Source organism: Solanum pennellii, chromosome 1 (genome assembly GCF_001406875.1).
Source record: "Solanum pennellii chromosome 1, SPENNV200".
Lineage (NCBI taxonomy): Eukaryota > Viridiplantae > Streptophyta > Magnoliopsida > Solanales > Solanaceae > Solanum > Solanum pennellii.
In genome coordinates this window covers 87,766,342-87,787,034 of record NC_028637.1, presented here as the reverse complement: position 1 = coordinate 87,787,034, position 20,693 = coordinate 87,766,342, and the positions used below count along the sequence as shown (strand labels likewise).

Sequence of the window (20,693 nt, the reverse complement as noted above, 5' to 3'; positions counted from 1 at the left end):
GGGGGGGGGGGGGGGGGGGGCAAGACCCAAAAAAGATGGTGGTCTATAGTACCTGTCTGGTGGGCTATTTGGAGAGAAAGAAATCTCAGGTGTCATAAGAATACAAGTAACAATATTCAGGAAGTTAAAGAAAATTGCATTAACATGTTTTTTTGGTGTGAAGAAGAAGTAGAACAGTTGGTAGATTTCCTAGGATCTATGTAATTATGGATATATCTTGTAACTTTTTGGAGGTATGCAGCATACCCTTAATACTGAAAAATACAACTTTACCTTTACCAAAAAAAAAATCACAAGTTCGTAGATCTATGCATATTCACTACAAAATTTATGTCCTTAGCCTCTATCTCTCTCCAATCAGTGTATTATACTCTTCCTATACAAGGTCATATAAGTGCATTGCACATGCAACATTTGCAAATGTGAACAAATCTACACTTTACAATTAGGTATAAAATTGAATACTTTGTCTATTTATTTTGCGACCTCAATCCTGCCTGATTAGACGGATAGAGTTCATACCGAGATAATTTGGATTATGGAGATTTTTATTGAGATCTATAATGGTAGAGGAGTTAAACCAACCCCCTACTGAATCGTCGAGTGAATGGGGGTAGAATACTTCGTACTTTTGGTCCATTCTTTATACACTGTTTTGGTAAGGTTGGACTAGCAATTTTTTTGTACTTCCCATTGTTGTTGACCGTCTCTTCTGTAAACTTAAGCATAGTAACTTTCTGCTTACCTGATCTTGCTGTGCTGTTCTTTTCGTTTCTGGCTTTACATTAGATCTCTAATAGCAGCAGAATGACAAACCAGCCCATATTGCATCGCAAATTGGGGTACTATACTTTGGACTTCTTTGTTTGACCCGATTTTAAAATAGCATTTACCATACACATAAATATACTGTATGATAAATTTGTCTCAAAGCATTATTACTCTCTAACTAAAAATAGTTCTTTGTCATATGAAAATTGGCTTCAAAATCTATGTGAAGAAAATCTTGTGTAGATGATATAAAGGCCTGTGCTGTAAATGGTACACTACATCTCTCTTGGAAACCCTAACACAAGTATAACTATCTCCGTATTAGGCATGTAAAATCAAAATTCAGCTTATCTTATCGTCCTGACAAAAGTGGAAGTTTAACATACTCTGTAAACATGAGGAGCACCATGAATTTGTATGTGACTGGAAGTTCTTTGGCCAGGAAAGAAGTACATCTTGAGAATAGACCCTTTACCAAGAACAGAGCCATTCCGATCTTTCACAATAGCTTCCATAACAGCATCTCCATGTTGTGACTCATGTGGAGCTCTTAGTTCCTCCTGCACAAACAATCATAACAGAATCAAATCGAGCTTCAAAAGAATCCATAATCATGAGACAGACAGATGACAGAGGCATTACAGGGATGGTAAAGAATCTCCCAGGCCGTAATCTGATTGACCACTTCATTGCTTGAACCTCTGGCCTCTGGTGCAGCCAATCTTTGAATGTCATCCTCGATTTTCCTTGTCCACAAAATCCATCAAATGCTTCGCTACCAAGATATGCAGCAAAAGCAATCAAACGAAAATATCGTTCCAAGTATTCAGCACCACGATTTAGTGCTACTCTTCTTTCTCTAGGCTCATTATGCTGCTGATTAAACAACTTCCTGTATTGCAAGACTGCTTGGCGTATGTTCTGCAGAGCTGAACATCGATCAATAATAGCATCTAAGGCCTCTCGGCATTCCACCCCATTATCAAACAATCTTGTTATTTTCCATAGCAACAGGATGTCATTTATCCCAAATGCATCATTCCTGTGTGTTTGAGGTCTACTTTTCAATACTAAAGATGCAGGTGGATGGGATTGGCCTTCACTTTCATCATCGCTTGGCAAACCACCACCTAAATCAAGATTTGATGCATCATGCAATACTCTAATTGGTCTCCCACGATCAATACGTAATTTCAAAAGGCATGCAGTTACAGTTCCAGTGGTAGTCCTCCCTATACCCATCTGTATTCACAGAAAAAGTAAAATAAGCATCATCTGTTTGGAGCTAAATGTCTCCGAAAAAACAAGTAAACCGAAGAAGAAGAAGAAAAAAAGAAGACTAGATACTAAGTTACCTGGCAATTAAAGACAAACGCAGTATCCTTGGAAGCAGATGCTATATTAAAAGACAATACATCGAAGTCAGAACTTTTGGGAGCTTTGCCATCAGTGATAGGAACACGAGCATACTTTATTGGAAAACCATCAGCCTCCAAGCACTTAAAGACCTCCACAGGAGTTTGAACTGCATCAGAGCTCACATGTTCCCAAGCATCAAAAATTTGACCGTCATCAGTTTCATGAATAACCATTATTGCTCCTTGATAACGCTCAGCTTCTCGCATAATGTCATCCTTTAATCTAGCTTCCATTTTTTCCACTCGTTCACGATCAATCCCCTATATTCATTTAGTTGTAACTAGCCAGTTTAATAATCATAACTCAAAATCATAAGTAATAAACAAGTCAAGACCCTAAAGCAAATCCACTTAAAAGAAAAAAATATCTTGTATTTTCAGCAAATTTTGTAATACAAGAAGCCCTTGCATTAGAAATGAAAATATTGTATACCGAAGAAAAATAAATAAGGCTTTTAAGATAGAGAACAGGAACTTCAAAAACTTCCTATAGAACTACATGTACCATTTGAAATCTATCAAAATCAGCTGGGAACAAATTCAGTTTATGCAATCTGATTATTCGGTACAAAGGAAGTACTGATCAGATTGTCTATTTTTGATAAAATAATATCAGCCAAAGGTTCAAAAAAGGGACTTAAAGCAAAGATATTTGCACTATATTCTACTCCCTCCATGTCAATTAAGTATCTTAATTTGACTAGGCATGGAGTTAAAGAAAATAAGGACACTTTTGAGTCTTATGGTTCTAAACTAAACATGTGTACAATGTACAAAAATACCCTTTGAATCTTGTGGTCTTAAACATGCCAAATAGGATTTTGGAATAAAAGAGTTACTAAATATAGAAAATATCATTGTTTTCTCAATAGACCAATAAAGGAAGTAAGACGCATAACTTGAAACAGAGGGAGTGTATTGAGATCTCATCAGAATTAATATCAATAAGAATATCTTCTAAAAATTAATAACATGTAACACAAGAAATTGCAAGAACATTTAAAAAGGTAGTAAGACAATTTTAAAATCATACAGGATCTACTTTTCTTGATTTTCATGTGAAAAGAAAAAGGAAAAGAAAAAGAAAGAAGAAGCTGCATTCCTCCAGACAGAGAAAACCAAAAAGTAGAGGAAAGGCTTCTGACAGCATAATAGAAGTCTAAAAATATGGATTCAAGTAAGAGTTTTGGAAATGAGTATCCGAGACAAGTATGGATCTGATACAGGTCAATTCAATTTTTTATCGTTTTTAACATGCCTGTTTTAAAGGAACCATATAATGATACAATACAATGTCACACACATTTGCAATGATACGTCAATGCAAAATGAAGGGTTTATGCATCATCATCTGAAAGAAGTTACTTATCTAAAATTTGCATGAAATTGAATTCATACCGTGTATTCAAGCATATTTTTATAGGGCCTTTCAACTTCGCGGAGTACAAATGGTTTTCCATTGATGTAGATAACAGGTTCTTCTCTCATATTGTGCCAGAAAACTGGACGTCCACCTTTGGAGCTACCAATCCTTTGAATTACAGATCGTATCCCACTGACAGTTGGATTTGCAACACCATATACAGGAAATCCTGGAATTTCTCTAAAGTTAGGAGCACCTTCTAATATTTCTGGCAAGCCAGGATGTTGACAGCCAGGACAGTGGTCACTCTTAAGAACGGTTTGAGGTCCTAGAACCTCTCCGTTTCTCAAAGCAGCTACTTGCCCCATTTCAGAAGGGCGATCATCACTAGAGTCAACTAATTTAGTAAGAGAAGGTTCCAGGCTCACATAGCCGAGTGCTCCCATTGGGTCTCTCCTTAGCAACCTGCAGCCAACCCTAGCATATAAGTCTTCCAATAATGCACGGTTCTTTCGGGATTTTACAGTTTAAAAAAAAAAAGCATCTCTTAAAAGCACATATTAGTGTTCAAAAAGTTCAATAAACACTAATCCAATGTCAAGAATCATAAACTAGTGAATGTAGTAATATCTTTTTCAATAAAAACCATCATCCACAGAGATGAAATGTTATAAGGAAGCCTTCATTACATTAGAAAAATTTAAGCAAATCAGAACACCAGCCACATATGGGAAGTAACTAGATCAATGCATCGCATAGTAGAGACAACTGACTTACCAAACTTGAGAAGCTTCACAAAGTTCAGATCCACAAGTTCACAGAGATGTTTCTACCTGTTCTCTCCAAATACCAATCCCCAAGCCCCAAACCAAATAACTTACAAGGGAACTAAGATGGGACGAATTGAACAAACTTAGTGATTGCATAGATTTTCTTGAGAAATATTAAAGATTATTCTCTCCAGATAATGTTGATGGTTTAGAATACTTAAATATTTCATGAACAAGTAGATTGCATGGCTGCTAGGGTGATCAGATGCCATTCAACAACTGAACTAAACATCAGTTTAGTATCTGGAGATTAGACGTCAATTTTGGCCAAATTATGTTCAGATACAGGAGGCATCTCTTTAATTTCTCACATAAATATAAGACAGTTCAAATTCTGTAAGCTTTGAAAGTTTGCAAGGCCTAAAAACAAGCGTATACACATGAATCAGTGCAAAATACTGACATGAAAAAATGATGCAAGATAACCACCTGAAAGAGTCGGTTGCAGCAGTAATATTTATAAGTCGTAAAAAGATCAGAGGAAAAACAATAATAAGTATAACTATGGGTCTACGAAAAAATTGCAACATAAAATCATGTAAGGAAAGCACTTTGAACGTAATAGCAGAATATTTTATCCTTACCTGCGGATTATACTATATAACTCTGGTCTTGCTTTCATCCAATCACTAAAGCTGCAATGAGCAGAGGACCCAGCAAAAAGTGCATCTCGTTGTGTATGGAGATATACAGCAAAACATATGAGGAAGTAATATCTTTCTAGGTACTCCACAAAAAATGAAAGTGCTGCCTCTCTCTTCATCTCATCAGGTTGGCGCAAAATGCTATTGCGATATATGGCAATAGCTTCACGTAGGTTCTGCATGTAGATCCATGTATTAAATTAAAAAATTGCATCATAATTCGAAAAGAAACTGCAAATTTTGAAGCATTCTAAAATGAGATGAAATAAAGGGACGATAAAAAGATTCTTAATGAGTTTTTCTCATCAGAAGAAGCAGATCATGCCAACAAGAAGACTGAATAGCAGATTGCGCGGACAAAATAACCAAATGCAAAACGTAGTACAAGCAACACATCTTCTCACACATAATAAACCTCTACCTGCATAGAGGAACATTTGTCTATGACCTTATCCACTTGTCTTTTGCCTTCGACACCACCCTATAAAGCATAACTCCAGTCAATTTTAGATTAACAAAATGCCAAATCTGCTAAAATTATTGAAATAGAAAGTTATTGTTTTGCTACCTCTAATACCCGAATCAAGCTTCTAATTACAGTATATTCCCCTCTACGGATTGCCTCCTCTGAGTTTGCTAATGTGTCATTCAGATTGGAGATGCAGTCAGAAACTCTACCAATGGAATTGCTCCTTGGAATTCCTGTTAGATGAAAACATCTCAAGTAACGCTTCCAGCAAAGATTTAAACAGAGAAATGATGAGAACTAAAACAGTGAATCATGCAGACCGTGCTGGACATACAGGTTTAGTGATTTAGCTTTTAGATCAAGTGCTGGCAATCTACCTTCACAGTTTTTTTTTTTTTGAGGAAATAAAGTAACAAAACTTCACTGATGAAGGGCAAAAGATTGACATTATACGAGTATACACAAAAAGTAGAAAGATTTACAAGAAGATAAGACTTTGTACAAACGATACATCACCTAATCACCTATACAAATAAGAAACCGCGTAGGCGCACAGAAAAAAACAAGGACAAGAGGCAATTCTTCAAGTATACAAAATCACTCCGTCTTCTAAGGGTCCAACTAAATCACACTTGTTTCCGCTGCCTGGCGTCATCCACTGAATCGCAAACCATCCCAGTATTTTCCACCTCAAGCGACACGCTACCCGACAATGTAAAATAAGATGATTCAATTCTTCATTCGAACTTTAAAACATAAAATACCAACTGACATATGTAATCTTCTTCCTCCTCTTCCTCAAATTCTCAATTGTCAAGATCATCCCTCTCCCCCAGCTAGCCAAACGAAAAACAAACCTTAATCAAAACCTGGGATCCATACTGATAGATATGTAAAAAGAATTTCCTCTATTACCAAAGTTTTTCATACTAGGAGTTAGCAGAAAATGTGCCACTATTCCCTTGCTTTTAAAACTGCCAGTCATACACAGAAACATTGAACTTCATTATTCTGAAAGAACTCTTTTTTCTTCATGTATCAGAATTTGGATATTGAGTCCCTCAGCTAAGCATTAAATTTCCAACACCTATTCCTTAAAAGATTCTTTTTCATCTCCTTCTTCATGATATTACAGTTTGGTTATTCAGTTCCTCCTTTTAACATTGATTCCGATGACTATTCTAAAAAAGTTATTTTCTCCCATTCACACTGTAAAGTCTAGATATAACATTTCAGTTGGCATAAATTCTTCTTTTATACTGGTTAAAGCAAGGGGTTCCTTCATTTATGTCCCTTCGATCAAACTTAATTACCAGCGCCAGACGAAATATATAAAATTTATACTCTGATTATGTATATTAATTGCATATACATTTATACCTAAATATATGAAACCTAGACATTTGCTGGTAATTTTGTAAACTAGATCACCCAAATGCATTGGCTTGTAATTATCCCTAAAAGTATTGTATTTTTTTTTTTTGGTTTCTCACCCGGTCTCCGGTACCACCATTGGGGTCTAACTAAATCCAGAGTTGCACCAGGATGTCCCACATTGGGAAAAGCACTGTATTTAGGAGCAAAGGAAAGTCTCGTTAAAGGTTGTGTAATGAGCTAAAAAAGTCTATAATTACCTTTACATCATTAGCAATTTCCATCTTACACCAATAAAACAATAAAGAACTGCATCTGTTCTTAATGCTGACAAAAGATTCCTCTTTGCTCTCAAAAATCCTTGTGTGGATCTTTCCAAATGATCCGACAGAGGAGAACAGGCATTGTATTCCACATCTTTTCCTTGTCCTTCCCCAGCCCTTTCAAGTACCAATATTTTAGGAGCTCAGTAGTTGTCCTAGGCATTGTCCAGCTAACCTCCCCTCCCCCCTTCCAAAACACACCCACACAACACCCCATAATATTCAGAATGAAATGCCAGACATGTGTGGTGAAAGTGCAGTGAATGAAAAGATGGCATAATCTCTTCCCTGTAAAGTGCCAAGATAGTATCCACTGGATGCTATCAATGAAATTACTTACTTCATAAAAGAAATTCTAAGGGCAGGAAATATTTGTAAAAATTTAACATGAAGGGAAATGTCAGGTCTGACATGAGAGAAAATAAGAATTACCAGAAGCTCCGATACGATTAAGGTACACTAATGTAGCAATCACCATTCCTGTTGTTGTTCTCCCACGTCCCATTTGGCAATTAAAAATAATCTGGGTGTTCACATCAGCTTGGGAAACTCTATGAACCTAAAGATCAAAAGGAGACAAAAACAAAAGGAATAAGACAAAACCAAATGTTCAAATCAATCAGGGAAATGATTTAGTAGAGAACCTCTACATTTTTTTAACAGAAATATTTAGATAAACAAAAGAACAATTTTAAGAGCATAAATGTGGTCATAAACACATGGCTGCCATCCATTATAGACTACTCACTTGAAAAGGAAAAAAAGTTAACAAACATATCCTATCAATATATGCAAAGAGGTTCGCTTCACGAGTCAAGACAGTTGCTATATCATAAGAGAAACGTAAAGGTTTCGCAAAGAAGTCCACTTGACGAGTCAAGTAAGTTGCTATATTATAACAGAAATGTGAAGGTTTAATTTTAAGGGATAACGAAAACGCTAGCTCCCTCCCTCCAGTTACACAAAATTAAAGGCATTCTAGCTTTAAACAACATTACATTCCTTTCTTTTTTTTTATTGTTGAAAACAGAAAACAAGAATTCATTAAATCCCTTCTTGTTATAATTTGCAATCTAGAAACCTTCCCTCACTAGTTTTACTGAAAATTAAACCCAAAAGTGGTCCTGTCATTTGGAATTTGTAATAAACTGCTCAATTTCCATCACCATACCCTAATTAGTTTTAGTAATTAGCTCTTGGGTAGATTACCATAATCACCCTCCCAAGGATAAACTGAAGATATACATTGTGACATAGCCGCAAGGTTACGGTGGGATTTATGTGGTTTGGCATCCCAAGGGTGATGCCAAGAACTGTAAAAGATTTGATATCCCTCTGGAAGAGTGAGAGAAGGAGAGATGGAAAGTGTGGAATGTCTCTCCACTCGTATTGATGTGGGTTGTTTGGAGAGAGTAACAGAAGAGTTTTTTTGAAACTGAGTAACAGAAGAGTTTTTGAAGGGGTAGAGATGAGTTTTACATAATTACGGAGTAGCCTCTGATCCCTTATTTTGTTTTGGTGCACCCAGGTAGTCACTCGTTGTATAGAAGATAGAGTGACAGTTGTAGTAAATCATATCTTTTTGTAGTTTCTCTACTTTTTGGTATACCCCTTGTATGTGGCCATATGTTTCTGGCCTTGCTATTAATGAAAATACTTTTACTTGATAGAAGAAAAAAAATATACAAAAGGAGAAATACTTGACTATTACTTAATCAGCGGTGAGGTAGATGTGGAGTCAACAACGAGAGTTAGAACTTTAACTTCAGCTAGAATCTTTGATGATTAGAAGGTGGAGGAAGAACATGACTTCTAAATAGTACTCCCTCCGTCCCAATTTATTTGAGTTAGTTTGACTTGGCACAGAGTTTAAGAAAGAAATAAAGACTTTTAAAACTTGTGGTCTAAAATAAGTCAAAAATATTTGTGTGGCTGTAAATTATTTACTAAGGTAAAATGGGGACATTTATAAGTTAAATTATCTCAAAATATAGAAATATATCATTCTTTGTGGGACTAACTAAAGAGGAAATTAAGTCATATAAATAGAGACCGGGGAGTAATATTTATGCTATGACGATCCTGCAAGCGGGTTACATTCCTCGAATTGTGAGGGAGTTCCATCAGGTTAGATCTTTGTCATGTTTTATCAACTTTGAAACTCAAAGACTTTACCTTATGCAGTTGTATGGGCAAAAAAGGCACCTAGCAAATTTGCATTATAAGGACAACTTCTGGCGAGGAATATTAAGGAGATTCATAAAATTTGGATATATGACCCTAAGGCAATTTTTTACTATCTTTGCCACTACAAAGGGATCCAAAAGTTAATATATCTACATACGGTAAAAAAAATTGACGTATTTGCACGGTACTACTTTCCAATAAAGGGGATTCAATTGAACCATTTCCTTGGTTGTGGCTCCCCACTACTTTTGAGAATTCGATCTCACTGGCAAAAATCTCAAAAAAAGAAGCAAATTATATGTTTAATTGGTGCTTTTTGTATTGAGGGGCTGAAAGGAGGGTGATCACCTACATTCACACTATACGTTCCTTCTAATGTGTAATGACGTTCAAAATGATGGAAATCAACTCAGTAATGCCAAATATAGTGTAACATTTGAAATGCTAGAGAATGTGAAGAGGCGGGGAAATAAGTTACTCGGACTCAAGTGTAGGGGAGCGATATGGGTGTAAATCTAGAGGTCCGATCCTTACTGATCTAAATTTTAAGATCTGGGGGTATGGATCAAGGTACGGATATGGATGCGGGAATTTGGCTAAAAATAATTTAAATATCTAAAACCAGATTTATATAAATAAATTATGAGACATCATGTGGAACAAGGTATTCTGGGGAGAAAATAATGATCAAGAGGAGAACCACAAAGGAAGATATAAGGAAAAGGACTTGCATAGAAATTTCTATATACAAGGTATTTCATTTTCCTCAATTTTACCTTAGCTTTTGATTTGGTTACAACAATCATTGTATCAGTCCCAAATTTCTCCGTTTATTTTGGTCAATGTACCCAAAATTGGTTGACCAAATCCAATCGATCACACTCACACCTACAACCACGTCGAAGGTGTGGCATCAGAAATGAAGAATCCGAGCAACTTGTCAGGGAGAACGGAGAATACATTAACAGAGTTTTTGAAGGACAAGAAAATTCATTGATGCAAATGAAGGAAGATTTTGCTATTCTAAGTATACTTTTAAAGAATACATCATATTCTCTATTGTGTAGATGATTGTGTGAGTTTCTTGTTTCAATTCTTTAGTATAGCCTTAGTTTGTATAGAGCATGTATACAGGGTTCTCCCTTTTGTTAAGACAAACTAACTACTTGCAAAATTAAATTGAATTCAGCGCAGAAAGAGATGTATCGTACCCCTAATTTTATCTTCATAGTAAAGTACAAATAGCTGATTTTCTACTTATAGCTATTTTTCTAAGCCAAAACTAGAAGATATGAATAAGTTGGAGGAATGTGAACCATGTATGCTTTTAAAAGCAACAATAAAGGAAGAAGAATATCTCTATACTATATCTGTCCTTTTATTAATAAATGTAAGATTTGGTATTAATATGATGGAAAACTCGACCTACAAGGTGTATACAAGAAGATAATTAGGACTTATACAACCACGTGTTTTTCTACAAATAGAAACTAGTCATCATTACAAACAAATTGGAATAGGATGCTCCAAAAAACGTACAAAGGTCAAGAAATCTTCCACTAATATCTAAATTAGAGTTTACTTTTTCAAGACCACATCTGTTCCTCTCATTCAATATTGTCCACATGAGTGCTTTAGGAGTTGCATCACGTTCTTTTTTCTATCCCTTTGTACTTCCATCCGCGAAGCAGAACTCTAATGATTATTGGCCTAATCCAACAAATTACAAACATATGTATGCCATGGGACAATGAGCAATAAAGATACATATCTTCCCTAGCAATCTTGCACATAAAACAGTTACATGTCCTAAAAATCAACTTTGGATGAAGAACCTCTCTCTTCAGTTACGAAACCAAACTAAGTTTCCATTGACTTGGTGAAACATTTTTTTTTAACTGGTACGGTTGTCTTCTTTAGCATTAAGGACATGTTGCCCACCTCCGGAAAGCAAATAGCAGCAATTACAAGTTCCTGTTAAGTCCGCTATCTGATCTATAATATATCTACTATGCACAATTGTTTACACCAAAAAAGTAAAGATATGATGTAATTCCATTTTTTATTTTATGAATGGAAATGGACCTGTCATAAAAGCGTCAACCATTTCTTTCCAACCAGACTGACCATCATATACACGATGGAACTAATCTCCACCATCTCTTCTACTTCGTCTTCTTTTATGAAGTAAATAATTTCATTGATGGCATGCCGCATATGGATGCATAATAGTTATAGAAGTAGAGTAGCAAAAAAAGAACCTATCAGCTCCCGTATATATCTAGTCGAGAGCCGGTGAGACGATAAAAATTCAAGAAGTTAACATGGGAATTTAGTGGGGACAAATAAACCCAACTATTCAACAACATAAGACAACTAGCTCTAAGAGATTGGCAAGTAGTTGACATTCCAACCCTCAGGATCAACCGCAACTTTCGAAACTCGAGTATAATGGGTCCATCTCTTTACCTTTTTGCATTTAAATATCAGGGTTTGTTCACATGATACGGGGCTTAAACTTGTGATTTAGGTCACAAGTCCCTCAACCTTTGAATTAAACCTCAGAGACTATTCATATTGACTGATTTCTGTCGTAATATTTGGAATACAGAAAGACGATAGCTAGACAGTAATTTGATTGATTGCAGAAGATCAAAGTTTTTTGAAAACTTTTCTGGTCTAATTTTCACGATTCGACCATCCAAATCAACTTAAAACAACTATGTTCCGTTGGAGAGAAATGGTTGGGGATGGATTAGGTTTTGCATAAGTACAGTTATATTCTCTATTATTGTGAATGGTGAACAAGTTAGATTCTTCCCATCATGAAGGAGATTGAGACAGGGAGACCCCTTATCTCCCTTTTTTTATTTTGGCAATGGAAGGATTTGACAGTATGATGAAAGTAGCATTACAAAACAATTGGATCAGAGGCTCCCAAATAGGAGGTGATAGGGAGAAAACTAAGGAGATATGTCATATGCTTTATGCTGGTGATACAATTCTTTTTTGCAAACCTATCGAGGAATCAATAAAATACATCAGATTGATACTTCTGTTATTTGAGGCCACTTCAGGTTTCAAAATAAATTGGGGGAAAAGCAATTTGTTTCCAATTAAGGAAGTGCTCAATTTACATAGTTAGACAGTTAGACAGAGATACTGGGTTGCAGTGTGTAGCACTTGCCTACAAGTTTAGTTGGGCATGTCACCAGGCAACAAACATAAAGAGGCAATGAAATGGGATGGCATAGTAGAGAAGGCAGAAAACAGATTGACGAGGTGGAAGACTCAATACTAATCTCTGGAAGGAAGACTGACCCTCATACAGTCTTGGTGTTGTGTCCTTGTTTCCTTTACCTTCTAAGGTTCTGAAGAGGTCCGACAAACTTAGAAGGGATCTTTTATTGCATGGTTGCAACGACAATAAGGGATATAATCTGGTGAAATGGTATACAACTTTGAATAGTAGACATTTGGGAGGAATGGGCATCAGAAACCTCAAGAGACAGAACAATAGTCTCTTGATGAAATGGCTATGGATGTATAATGATGGAGGCCAAGCTTTATGGAATGATGTTATCAAACGCACATATGGTGAGCTTAACCCTTGGATGAGTAATGCCAGCAATAACCCCTATGGTGTTGGGGCGTGAAGAACAATCAGAGATCTTTGGCCTACACTAGCAGGAATATGATTATTAAAGTGGGGGATGGTAGAGAAACAGAGTTTTGGAAAGATGCCTATAACAACCAGACCTTTGAAGGAGGAATATCATGATTTATTCAGAAGATGCAACAATCCTGAGGCAACTGTCTATGAGTGTTGGACTGCTCAGGGGTTAAATTATCTTTTAGAAGGCATTTGAATGATTGGGAAGTAAATGGGGTGACCAGTATGCTATATGAACTAGAGGGATTCACAGGTACTTCCTCAGTTGCAGACTCTCTAAGATGGAAACATAGCAAGGATAGGAATTTTTCACTTAAAAGGGCGCACGAAATAGGCAATGCACACAAAACAGAAACCAACAATTGTTGTGAAACAGTGTTTGGAAGAACATAGCACCAAGTAAAATACTTAGATGGTTGGTAGTCAGAAGCGCTTGTTTGACATAGATAATTCTGCAGAAAAAGGGGCTAATTACTGTTTCCAGATGTCAACTATGTGGGGAAACAGAGGACACCAACAACCGTCTTTTTTCTGCATTGTAAATGCACAGCACAGCTATGGGTTTTATTTTTTACACTAACAAACACAAAATGGACCTTGAGCACACTGGAGATTTATTGAGTTGCTAGATTAGAAGAGGAGACATCAAGAGCCAAAAGAGATGATGGAGAATCATCCCAAACTGTATGTGGTGGCCTGTATGGAGGGAGAGAAATAACAGAAGCTTTGAAGATACATCTAATTCCATTCACAAAGTTAAATGGAATTGTGTTATATTTATTTATTTTTTTGGTGCAAAGAGAGAAATAGGGTTCAGAACTCGTAGATCAGTTAGGCTCTCTGTGAGTAATCTCTTTTTTTATTTATCTTCCTTGCTCCCTTTATGAAGGTTGACAACATATCCTTAATGTTGAGGAATACAATCTTTACCAGTTTCCAAAAAAAAAAACTATATTTCGATGCATGAAGTATTCAGCATAACCTCTGACCAAGAATAATAAAAACTTCAGAAAAGGAACCTCCAATACCTTCATAATGACAAGCAAGGTATCTTTGACATAAAAGTGGGAATCAAAAGCAAAGACAAATAAAGATATAAATACTCACAAGAATATCAAAATCCAGCTCTTTAGGTGATTTTTCGTCGGTAATAGGAACACGTTCGTATTCAACCAGGTACTCTTTTGTTTGCAGCTCCTCGTACACCTAACTTAGGAGAGATGTTCAAAATGAAAATGAGCAATCAATACAAACTTTTCTGACTCCAACTTCAACAAAGCTTTTGTAAACTCATGAAACCTGTAACGGTGTTTTCACAGAATCATATGTTACTGGTTCCCATTGATCTACCATCTGACCATCAGGAAGCTCGTCAGTTACAAGGATCTTATTTCCGTATCTGTTGTTTATCAAATAGAAGATTTCAGATAAAATGTTGATCGCGCGAGCATCATAACATTTAGGGGTCGTTTGGTAGAGTGTATTAGGAAAAATAGTGCATGTTTAGCTTTGTGTGTTAGTACCTTGTTGGTACTATTTATCAACCTATGTATAACTAGCGCTTGCATTAGTTATTCACTCTATTGTGTATTAAGGTGTGCATTGCTAATACCATAGATTTCTAGGTATTAGCAAGCAATGGTTTTAATGCATGCATTAAAATGATAAAAGACTCAATTGTCCCTCAAAACCTTTTTACATCTTTTCCACCATAAAGTGAAGGTATCTTTGTAAATAATTTTTTTTATCGCAATAAATATTATTTTTAATGTATCAACAAACAATGCATTAAAATCTATGTATAATTAATGCAAGCATAACTAATACATGTATTACTGATGCAAGCATTACTAATACACTCTATTTAGCATTATTCTTATACACTCTACCAAACAACCCCTTAGTGAAAACCCTAAGATATTCGTTCACGAACAATAAATAGAGCAAACAATAACCTTGCAGCTTCTTGCAGAACATCATCTTTCAAACGATCCTCCATTTCCTCCACTCTTGTCCTGTTAATTCCCTGTTTAATATAAAATCTAAGTTCATATCAAGAAGAACATCAACAGATATATTAGGAAAATATCTGAAAGTTAAAAACTTGCATTAGAACCTCACAAATGCCAGATAAAGAAAAGTTGCAAGTTTACACAAGATAAGGGTGGAAACCAATATGCATTGCCAGAAGAATGATTTTACCAATAATAAGAAGCACTAGGATAATTCATTCTTGTTGAAACTTGAATTCTTTTAGGCACTTGAGGAAAATGAGATCTCACATGCTTGAAGTATAACAGTGAAGCATAAACAAGGAATCTCTCTGGTGATTATTTGGTCCAGAGAGTAGGTCTCCAAATGGACGAGGATGAAATATCCAAACAGGAAGAGATCTTTAGGTGGAAAAGATCAACGAAGCATTTGGCTATGATCGGGAGATAGAAGCTAGAGGTTTCAAGTCCCCTAATAAAATTTTGACGTGCAAACCTTTATGAAGGTTCAACATGGAGGACAATTCTCTTAGGAGGAATATGGCTTGCTTAAGCCCCTGCACTACTAAAGCCAATCCTCCACCTCTTGGTCTTAGTGTGAGGAAACATATCAAAGAATAGAGAACATTGGTGCTTTTTTCTGGGAACATTCTTCCAGGCACGTGGGGAAGTAGAAAGGTTAATCTTTGCCAAGATTCTTCGCTTGGTAACCCAAGTATTAAGGGACATTACTATCCTAATAAGGTAAAATTGCTAGTCTGTAAATCCTGTATATTTTTTAAATATGTTCATGTTTATATTACTAACTTTTTATAGATCTCTGAAAGGAAGAATTCCCAGCAAGTGCTAGACAGAAGTCCTACAACCAATGCTGCATTGAGAACAAAAAGTACAAGAAAATGTCCAATAAATATATCTTATAATATCTCATTGATGCCATGATCAGAAGTGTTTAACTTGTTAGTGTGGATACGTGGTGACATTATTTTGATAAATCCTGACAGGTGTATGGGTCCAAGCGTGCCAAGGAAGGTGTGTTTTTTCACTTGGCTAGCTACTAGAGGGGTGATTTTAATAGCGGAAAATCTTAAAAAGCAGAAGGTTGTCTGCTTCAGTTAATTTTACCTGTGCAAGAACGCGGACAAGGACCTTCTTCTACATTGCCAGCTTACCATGAGATTATGGTGGGATATGTTCAAGTGGATTTGCTTTGCACTCCTAGGGCAATGTCAAGTACTATGAAAGATTTGTTGTTCAGTTGGAAAAGTGTGAGGATTAGAAAATGAAGGACTTGGAATGTGGTTCCGCTTGCGTTAATGTGGGTGGTATGAAGAGAGAAATAGGAGCACCTTTGATGGAGTAGAGTTGAGTTTCTCCAATCAACTCCCTTATTTTCTTTTGGTTTTAAAAGAAAGCTCCTTGTTGCATAGATGATTAGGTGGAGTTTGTAGAAAATCATATTTTGTAGATTCTTTACCTTTTGGTATATCCGTTGTATACAGCCAGTTTGGTCATGAATAAGAAAGAAAACACTTTTACTTGATCAAAAAAAAAATCCTGAGAAGTGTGCAACATCTAATGCCACAGAATCAACATGAGCATTTGATAAAATAAAATGTGCAATATGTCAAATGAAAAATCAATTGTAACCATGACGCACCGTATATTCGAGATTTGAGAAGGGCCTTTCTACTTCACGCAAGACAAACGGGCGTCCATTAATATATAGCACCTGTTCCGTGATTAGAAAAGAAACAATCATGATAAAGTTTTCAGGAATCGAAATATTGCAGCACCTTTGATTAAAAGTTTATGTCCAGAAAGAAACACTAACACACATGTTTTATCTAGTTACGCCATTCGAGAGATAGAGCATACTGCATACCAAATGCATATACCAAAGCTCAACTTTCAATCAGTTTCAAATTTTTCCTTCTCTATATGCTCGCTCATTCAAATACTAACAGATGTTTGCACCTTCAAATACTTCATGAAGATGGATATCAATAGTAGAATATTAGGTAATTGATCATAGAACTTGACTTCACACAATTTAATGGCAAATAAGTTTGCATTCCCTTTTTTTGTCGAGAATGGTAAAAAGTAGTTTGCTATTATCTAAGCAAGTTCATTTAAAACAAAAAATTCAAGAGCTATCTAAAGATAGGCAATAGCGCTTATTTTAATAATGATGCAACCCAATGCATGAAAGAGAAAAAACTGTAGATTAGAGAAGTGTCTATACTATTTTGAATGAAAGCCTGTATACAAGGAAAGTCTTCCATCAAACTTGCCCCAAAAAAATAGAAAAACAGAAACAAAAAGAAGGAAAGGGTGACAGAGAGACAGAGACAGAGACAGACAGAAAGATGCTGGTCTTTTGTTTGATAAAAGACAATGTGATAAAATATGTGCACTAGAAGGTTCAATGAGCAACAAAAAGAAATTTTTTTCTTTGACACTGCAACAATTATTTTTTTTGCAACAAAAAGAAAATTTGGATCATGGAACTATGCTGTATGATCTATGAATGGCAAATAATGAGATTTAAAAGGTGCAACACAACATGCAAACATTATCTATAAGATTATTCTATATGTTTAATTCATAAAAAGAATTTATTAGAAGTCCTAGAAATTTCTTTACCAAACTATACTGCAGTTACTAATGAAATAATGACCACTTATAAGAAAGTGATAAAATAAAACAGAAGTTCAGAAGCAATTCAATGAAATGCAGATGCAAAAATGTAATGAAGTACTATTACCGGTTCCTCGCGAAGATTAATCCAGAGAATGTGAGTCTTCTTCCCACTCAATTCAGTTCCAATATGGTCGAGAACATTTTGGATACCTTCAACTGTTGGAATAGCAACACCATGAACATGCAAAGAGGCAGCCTAATGCAAATTCTTTAGTTAGGGAGTGCAAAATATTTAAACGGCAAACATAATCATGAACCTGCAGCCCTCGTCACTAATATATATTTCAAGGATTTAAATTTGTATAAATGAATTGTCCATTGATATGTATGATCAGCTAAACAACATATGCAATCATCACAAAATCATTGTAAAACAAGAGACCATCTATGCATGTACTTTTAGTACACAATTATAAGGACCAAGTGTAAGTAAACCTGACATCTTTACTCCATGAAAAAAATTGCACATCTCATTTTAGGCATGTAAAAATGAAATCACCTAGATTGAAGGTCACCGAGAAGTATGCCCCTTTAAATAGCCAAGTATATCTCTCCAACATAGCCCTTCCAAGAGCTATATGATATAAACCATGGAAATGCTAGAAATCAATGCCCATGAGCATACCAGTTGATTTGACCGCCCAACAACAACAACGCTGCATAATGTGGATTAACTATAGCTTAAACAAGTCGAGATCAGTATGAAGTTCCATGGACCTAATATATCGTTATATTTCAGACCATACATTACATATTGTTCCTCTCTACTGCAACTATCAGTCATTTCATTGTCGCAATACAAAAATTTTCTTCCAAATGTGAGTCCTGCATGATACATTTTCTAAGTGTTCCTAAAGTTAAATAGAATATAATAACATAAATTCCATTTGAGACGGTATATTCTGAATTCTCCAGAAGCTCCTCTATTCCTCCCAGCCATAATGGTCTATATCACCTTTAATCCTCTTCCATTAGCTTATTCCCCTCCAACTACAGAATGTTTCTTCAAGAAATCATGCACAATGCAGCTAATAGATCAGAGACCACAATCTTGAGTCCACTAAGCATCATAGTAAACTCACTTAAATGAAATAGTACATTTCATTTGTAATGAATGTTCCTGTAATGAGCTTGCTGGCTTCCACAACATTAACCTAAAAATAGTGGAATTCTAGACATTCAACTTCAGCATGAGAGACAGGACTTTCAAGACACTTAACACTTGCTTTCAGGGAGCAGGAGGTGATTCTGATATACAATCTTTATCCTATCAAAAGAGAGAGAACTAAAAAGGCATCTAAAGAAGGGAAGTAAATATCTAGCATTATTTAACTCCTAAATTTCGACTTTCTAATATCCTTTACTATTTATTTGATGAACAGGAGAATGACGTACACTTATTTCAACCAACACAGCTAACCAAGAAAAAACGAACAAGATAAAAAAGTAGTAAATAAACAAGCTGAATGATAAGCTTTATTGTTAACTTTTACATGTAAAATTAAGTACTGGTAAGTAGTCACTGTATTAAATCAGAAATCTGGCACTAAGTTAATACCAAAGAACTGAAATTTGGAACAATTCTATACAAAGCAAAAGAGAGAAGATTACACCAATACAAAATCCTATAAAGCCAAGCAGACTAATTTAATCTTTAACACCATGTAGGTTACACTAAAATACAAAAACCATAAAGCAAGAGTATCTAATCTTCTGTATACACGTATAATTACGCAAAATTGCACCTTCAGCCAATCTTACAATGATTCATCAACCACCCAAAATGCCCCAGGTGAAACCACTGTAGAAGTTAGGGGTTTAGTTAATCAAAAGAGATGTGTTTTAGATAGCTATGATCGACAAAATGTACCCAAAAACAATTTGGCTGGATACAGAGTTTGACTTGGGCGTTACATAAAGAAAATGTTATTGAATTAAAAACGAATGTAGCAAAGTCAAACTTACCTTTCGATAATTGGGAGCACCATCGATATGAGGAGACAATCGTTTATTCTGACATCCAGGAAAATGATCACTCTTTAAAATCGTCTTCTTCCCCAAAACCGATCCATCTCTCTGTTTCATCACTTGCTCTGGTTCCTTCGGTATCGACATGGATCGCATAATCACGGAAACCCTTTTCACCCTTTACCCAAATACACCGATTACAATCAAAATTGAAAACGAAATTGCGTCAGTCTCAGTATTAGTACTACTAGTAACAAACTCAAATCCCGAGAGACTGACTGACACAAGTAGAAACTTGAAGATTGATTGGGTCAGTGGTTTTAGCGAAGATGAAAACACAAACCGCAGACGGATCTTGTGGAAGAGGAAGGATTGGTGGAAAATGTAAGTAGAAGTTGAAGTAGCAGTAGTGATTTTATCCATCTGTATATTGAAGGACCTTAACCAATAAGGGTGAGTTTAGTGCCATCTCTGCTTTTACGTTACGCGCAAAATATGACTAAAAAGTTTCAGTTTTGGTTCTTTATTTTGAGGGAATAATGCAATTTAGTCCCCACCGTCCACCGTTTCATTGGCCTTAAAAAAAACAAAAAAAATTTACTATATACCTAAACAAGGGGTTGTTAGGTATCCGGTTGGCTCGTTTGGTACGAGAGATAAAATACAAACTTAATTAATGGTGTTATTATTTTTATTTATTTTAAATTATTTATTTTTATTCTTTTTAGAGTTAAATTATAAAAAAGTTTAACTGATATTATATTGATATGTAAAAAGTTACAATTTATGGTATTTTTCGTATAGTTTTTAAATATCTATATCTTTTGCTTAAAATATCAAATTAATATAATTTAATTTAACTTTGAAATTTAGTGAAATTGATTTTCAAAAAACGCAATATGACAAAATAAAAGTGAACGAAGAGAGTATTAATTTTATGCTTTGTTGGGATAAAATTATAGGATAAATTATTCTGCTA

General features: G+C 35.4%; 1 protein-coding gene across 1 annotated transcript in view; it reads right to left on the bottom strand.

The window, feature by feature from the left end:
- LOC107004864 (paladin) overlaps positions 1 to 20,213 on the bottom strand; it is a 29,527-nt gene extending 9,314 nt beyond the window's left edge. The window contains exons 1-14 of the mRNA XM_015203250.2: positions 19,712 to 20,213; positions 17,811 to 17,942; positions 16,704 to 16,775; positions 15,008 to 15,078; positions 14,352 to 14,451; positions 14,160 to 14,258; positions 7,625 to 7,751; positions 5,595 to 5,728; positions 5,448 to 5,507; positions 4,967 to 5,202; positions 3,588 to 4,017; positions 2,127 to 2,450; positions 1,414 to 2,013; positions 1,158 to 1,331 (exon numbers count right to left, since the gene is read on the bottom strand). Of these exons, the coding sequence (XP_015058736.1) occupies positions 1,158 to 1,331; positions 1,414 to 2,013; positions 2,127 to 2,450; positions 3,588 to 4,017; positions 4,967 to 5,202; positions 5,448 to 5,507; positions 5,595 to 5,728; positions 7,625 to 7,751; positions 14,160 to 14,258; positions 14,352 to 14,451; positions 15,008 to 15,078; positions 16,704 to 16,775; positions 17,811 to 17,942; positions 19,712 to 19,870 (2,718 nt within the window). The 5' untranslated portion in view covers positions 19,871 to 20,213. The remainder of the gene's footprint in view (positions 1 to 1,157; positions 1,332 to 1,413; positions 2,014 to 2,126; positions 2,451 to 3,587; positions 4,018 to 4,966; positions 5,203 to 5,447; positions 5,508 to 5,594; positions 5,729 to 7,624; positions 7,752 to 14,159; positions 14,259 to 14,351; positions 14,452 to 15,007; positions 15,079 to 16,703; positions 16,776 to 17,810; positions 17,943 to 19,711) is intronic.
- Between the last annotated feature and the right edge of the window lie 480 nt (positions 20,214 to 20,693).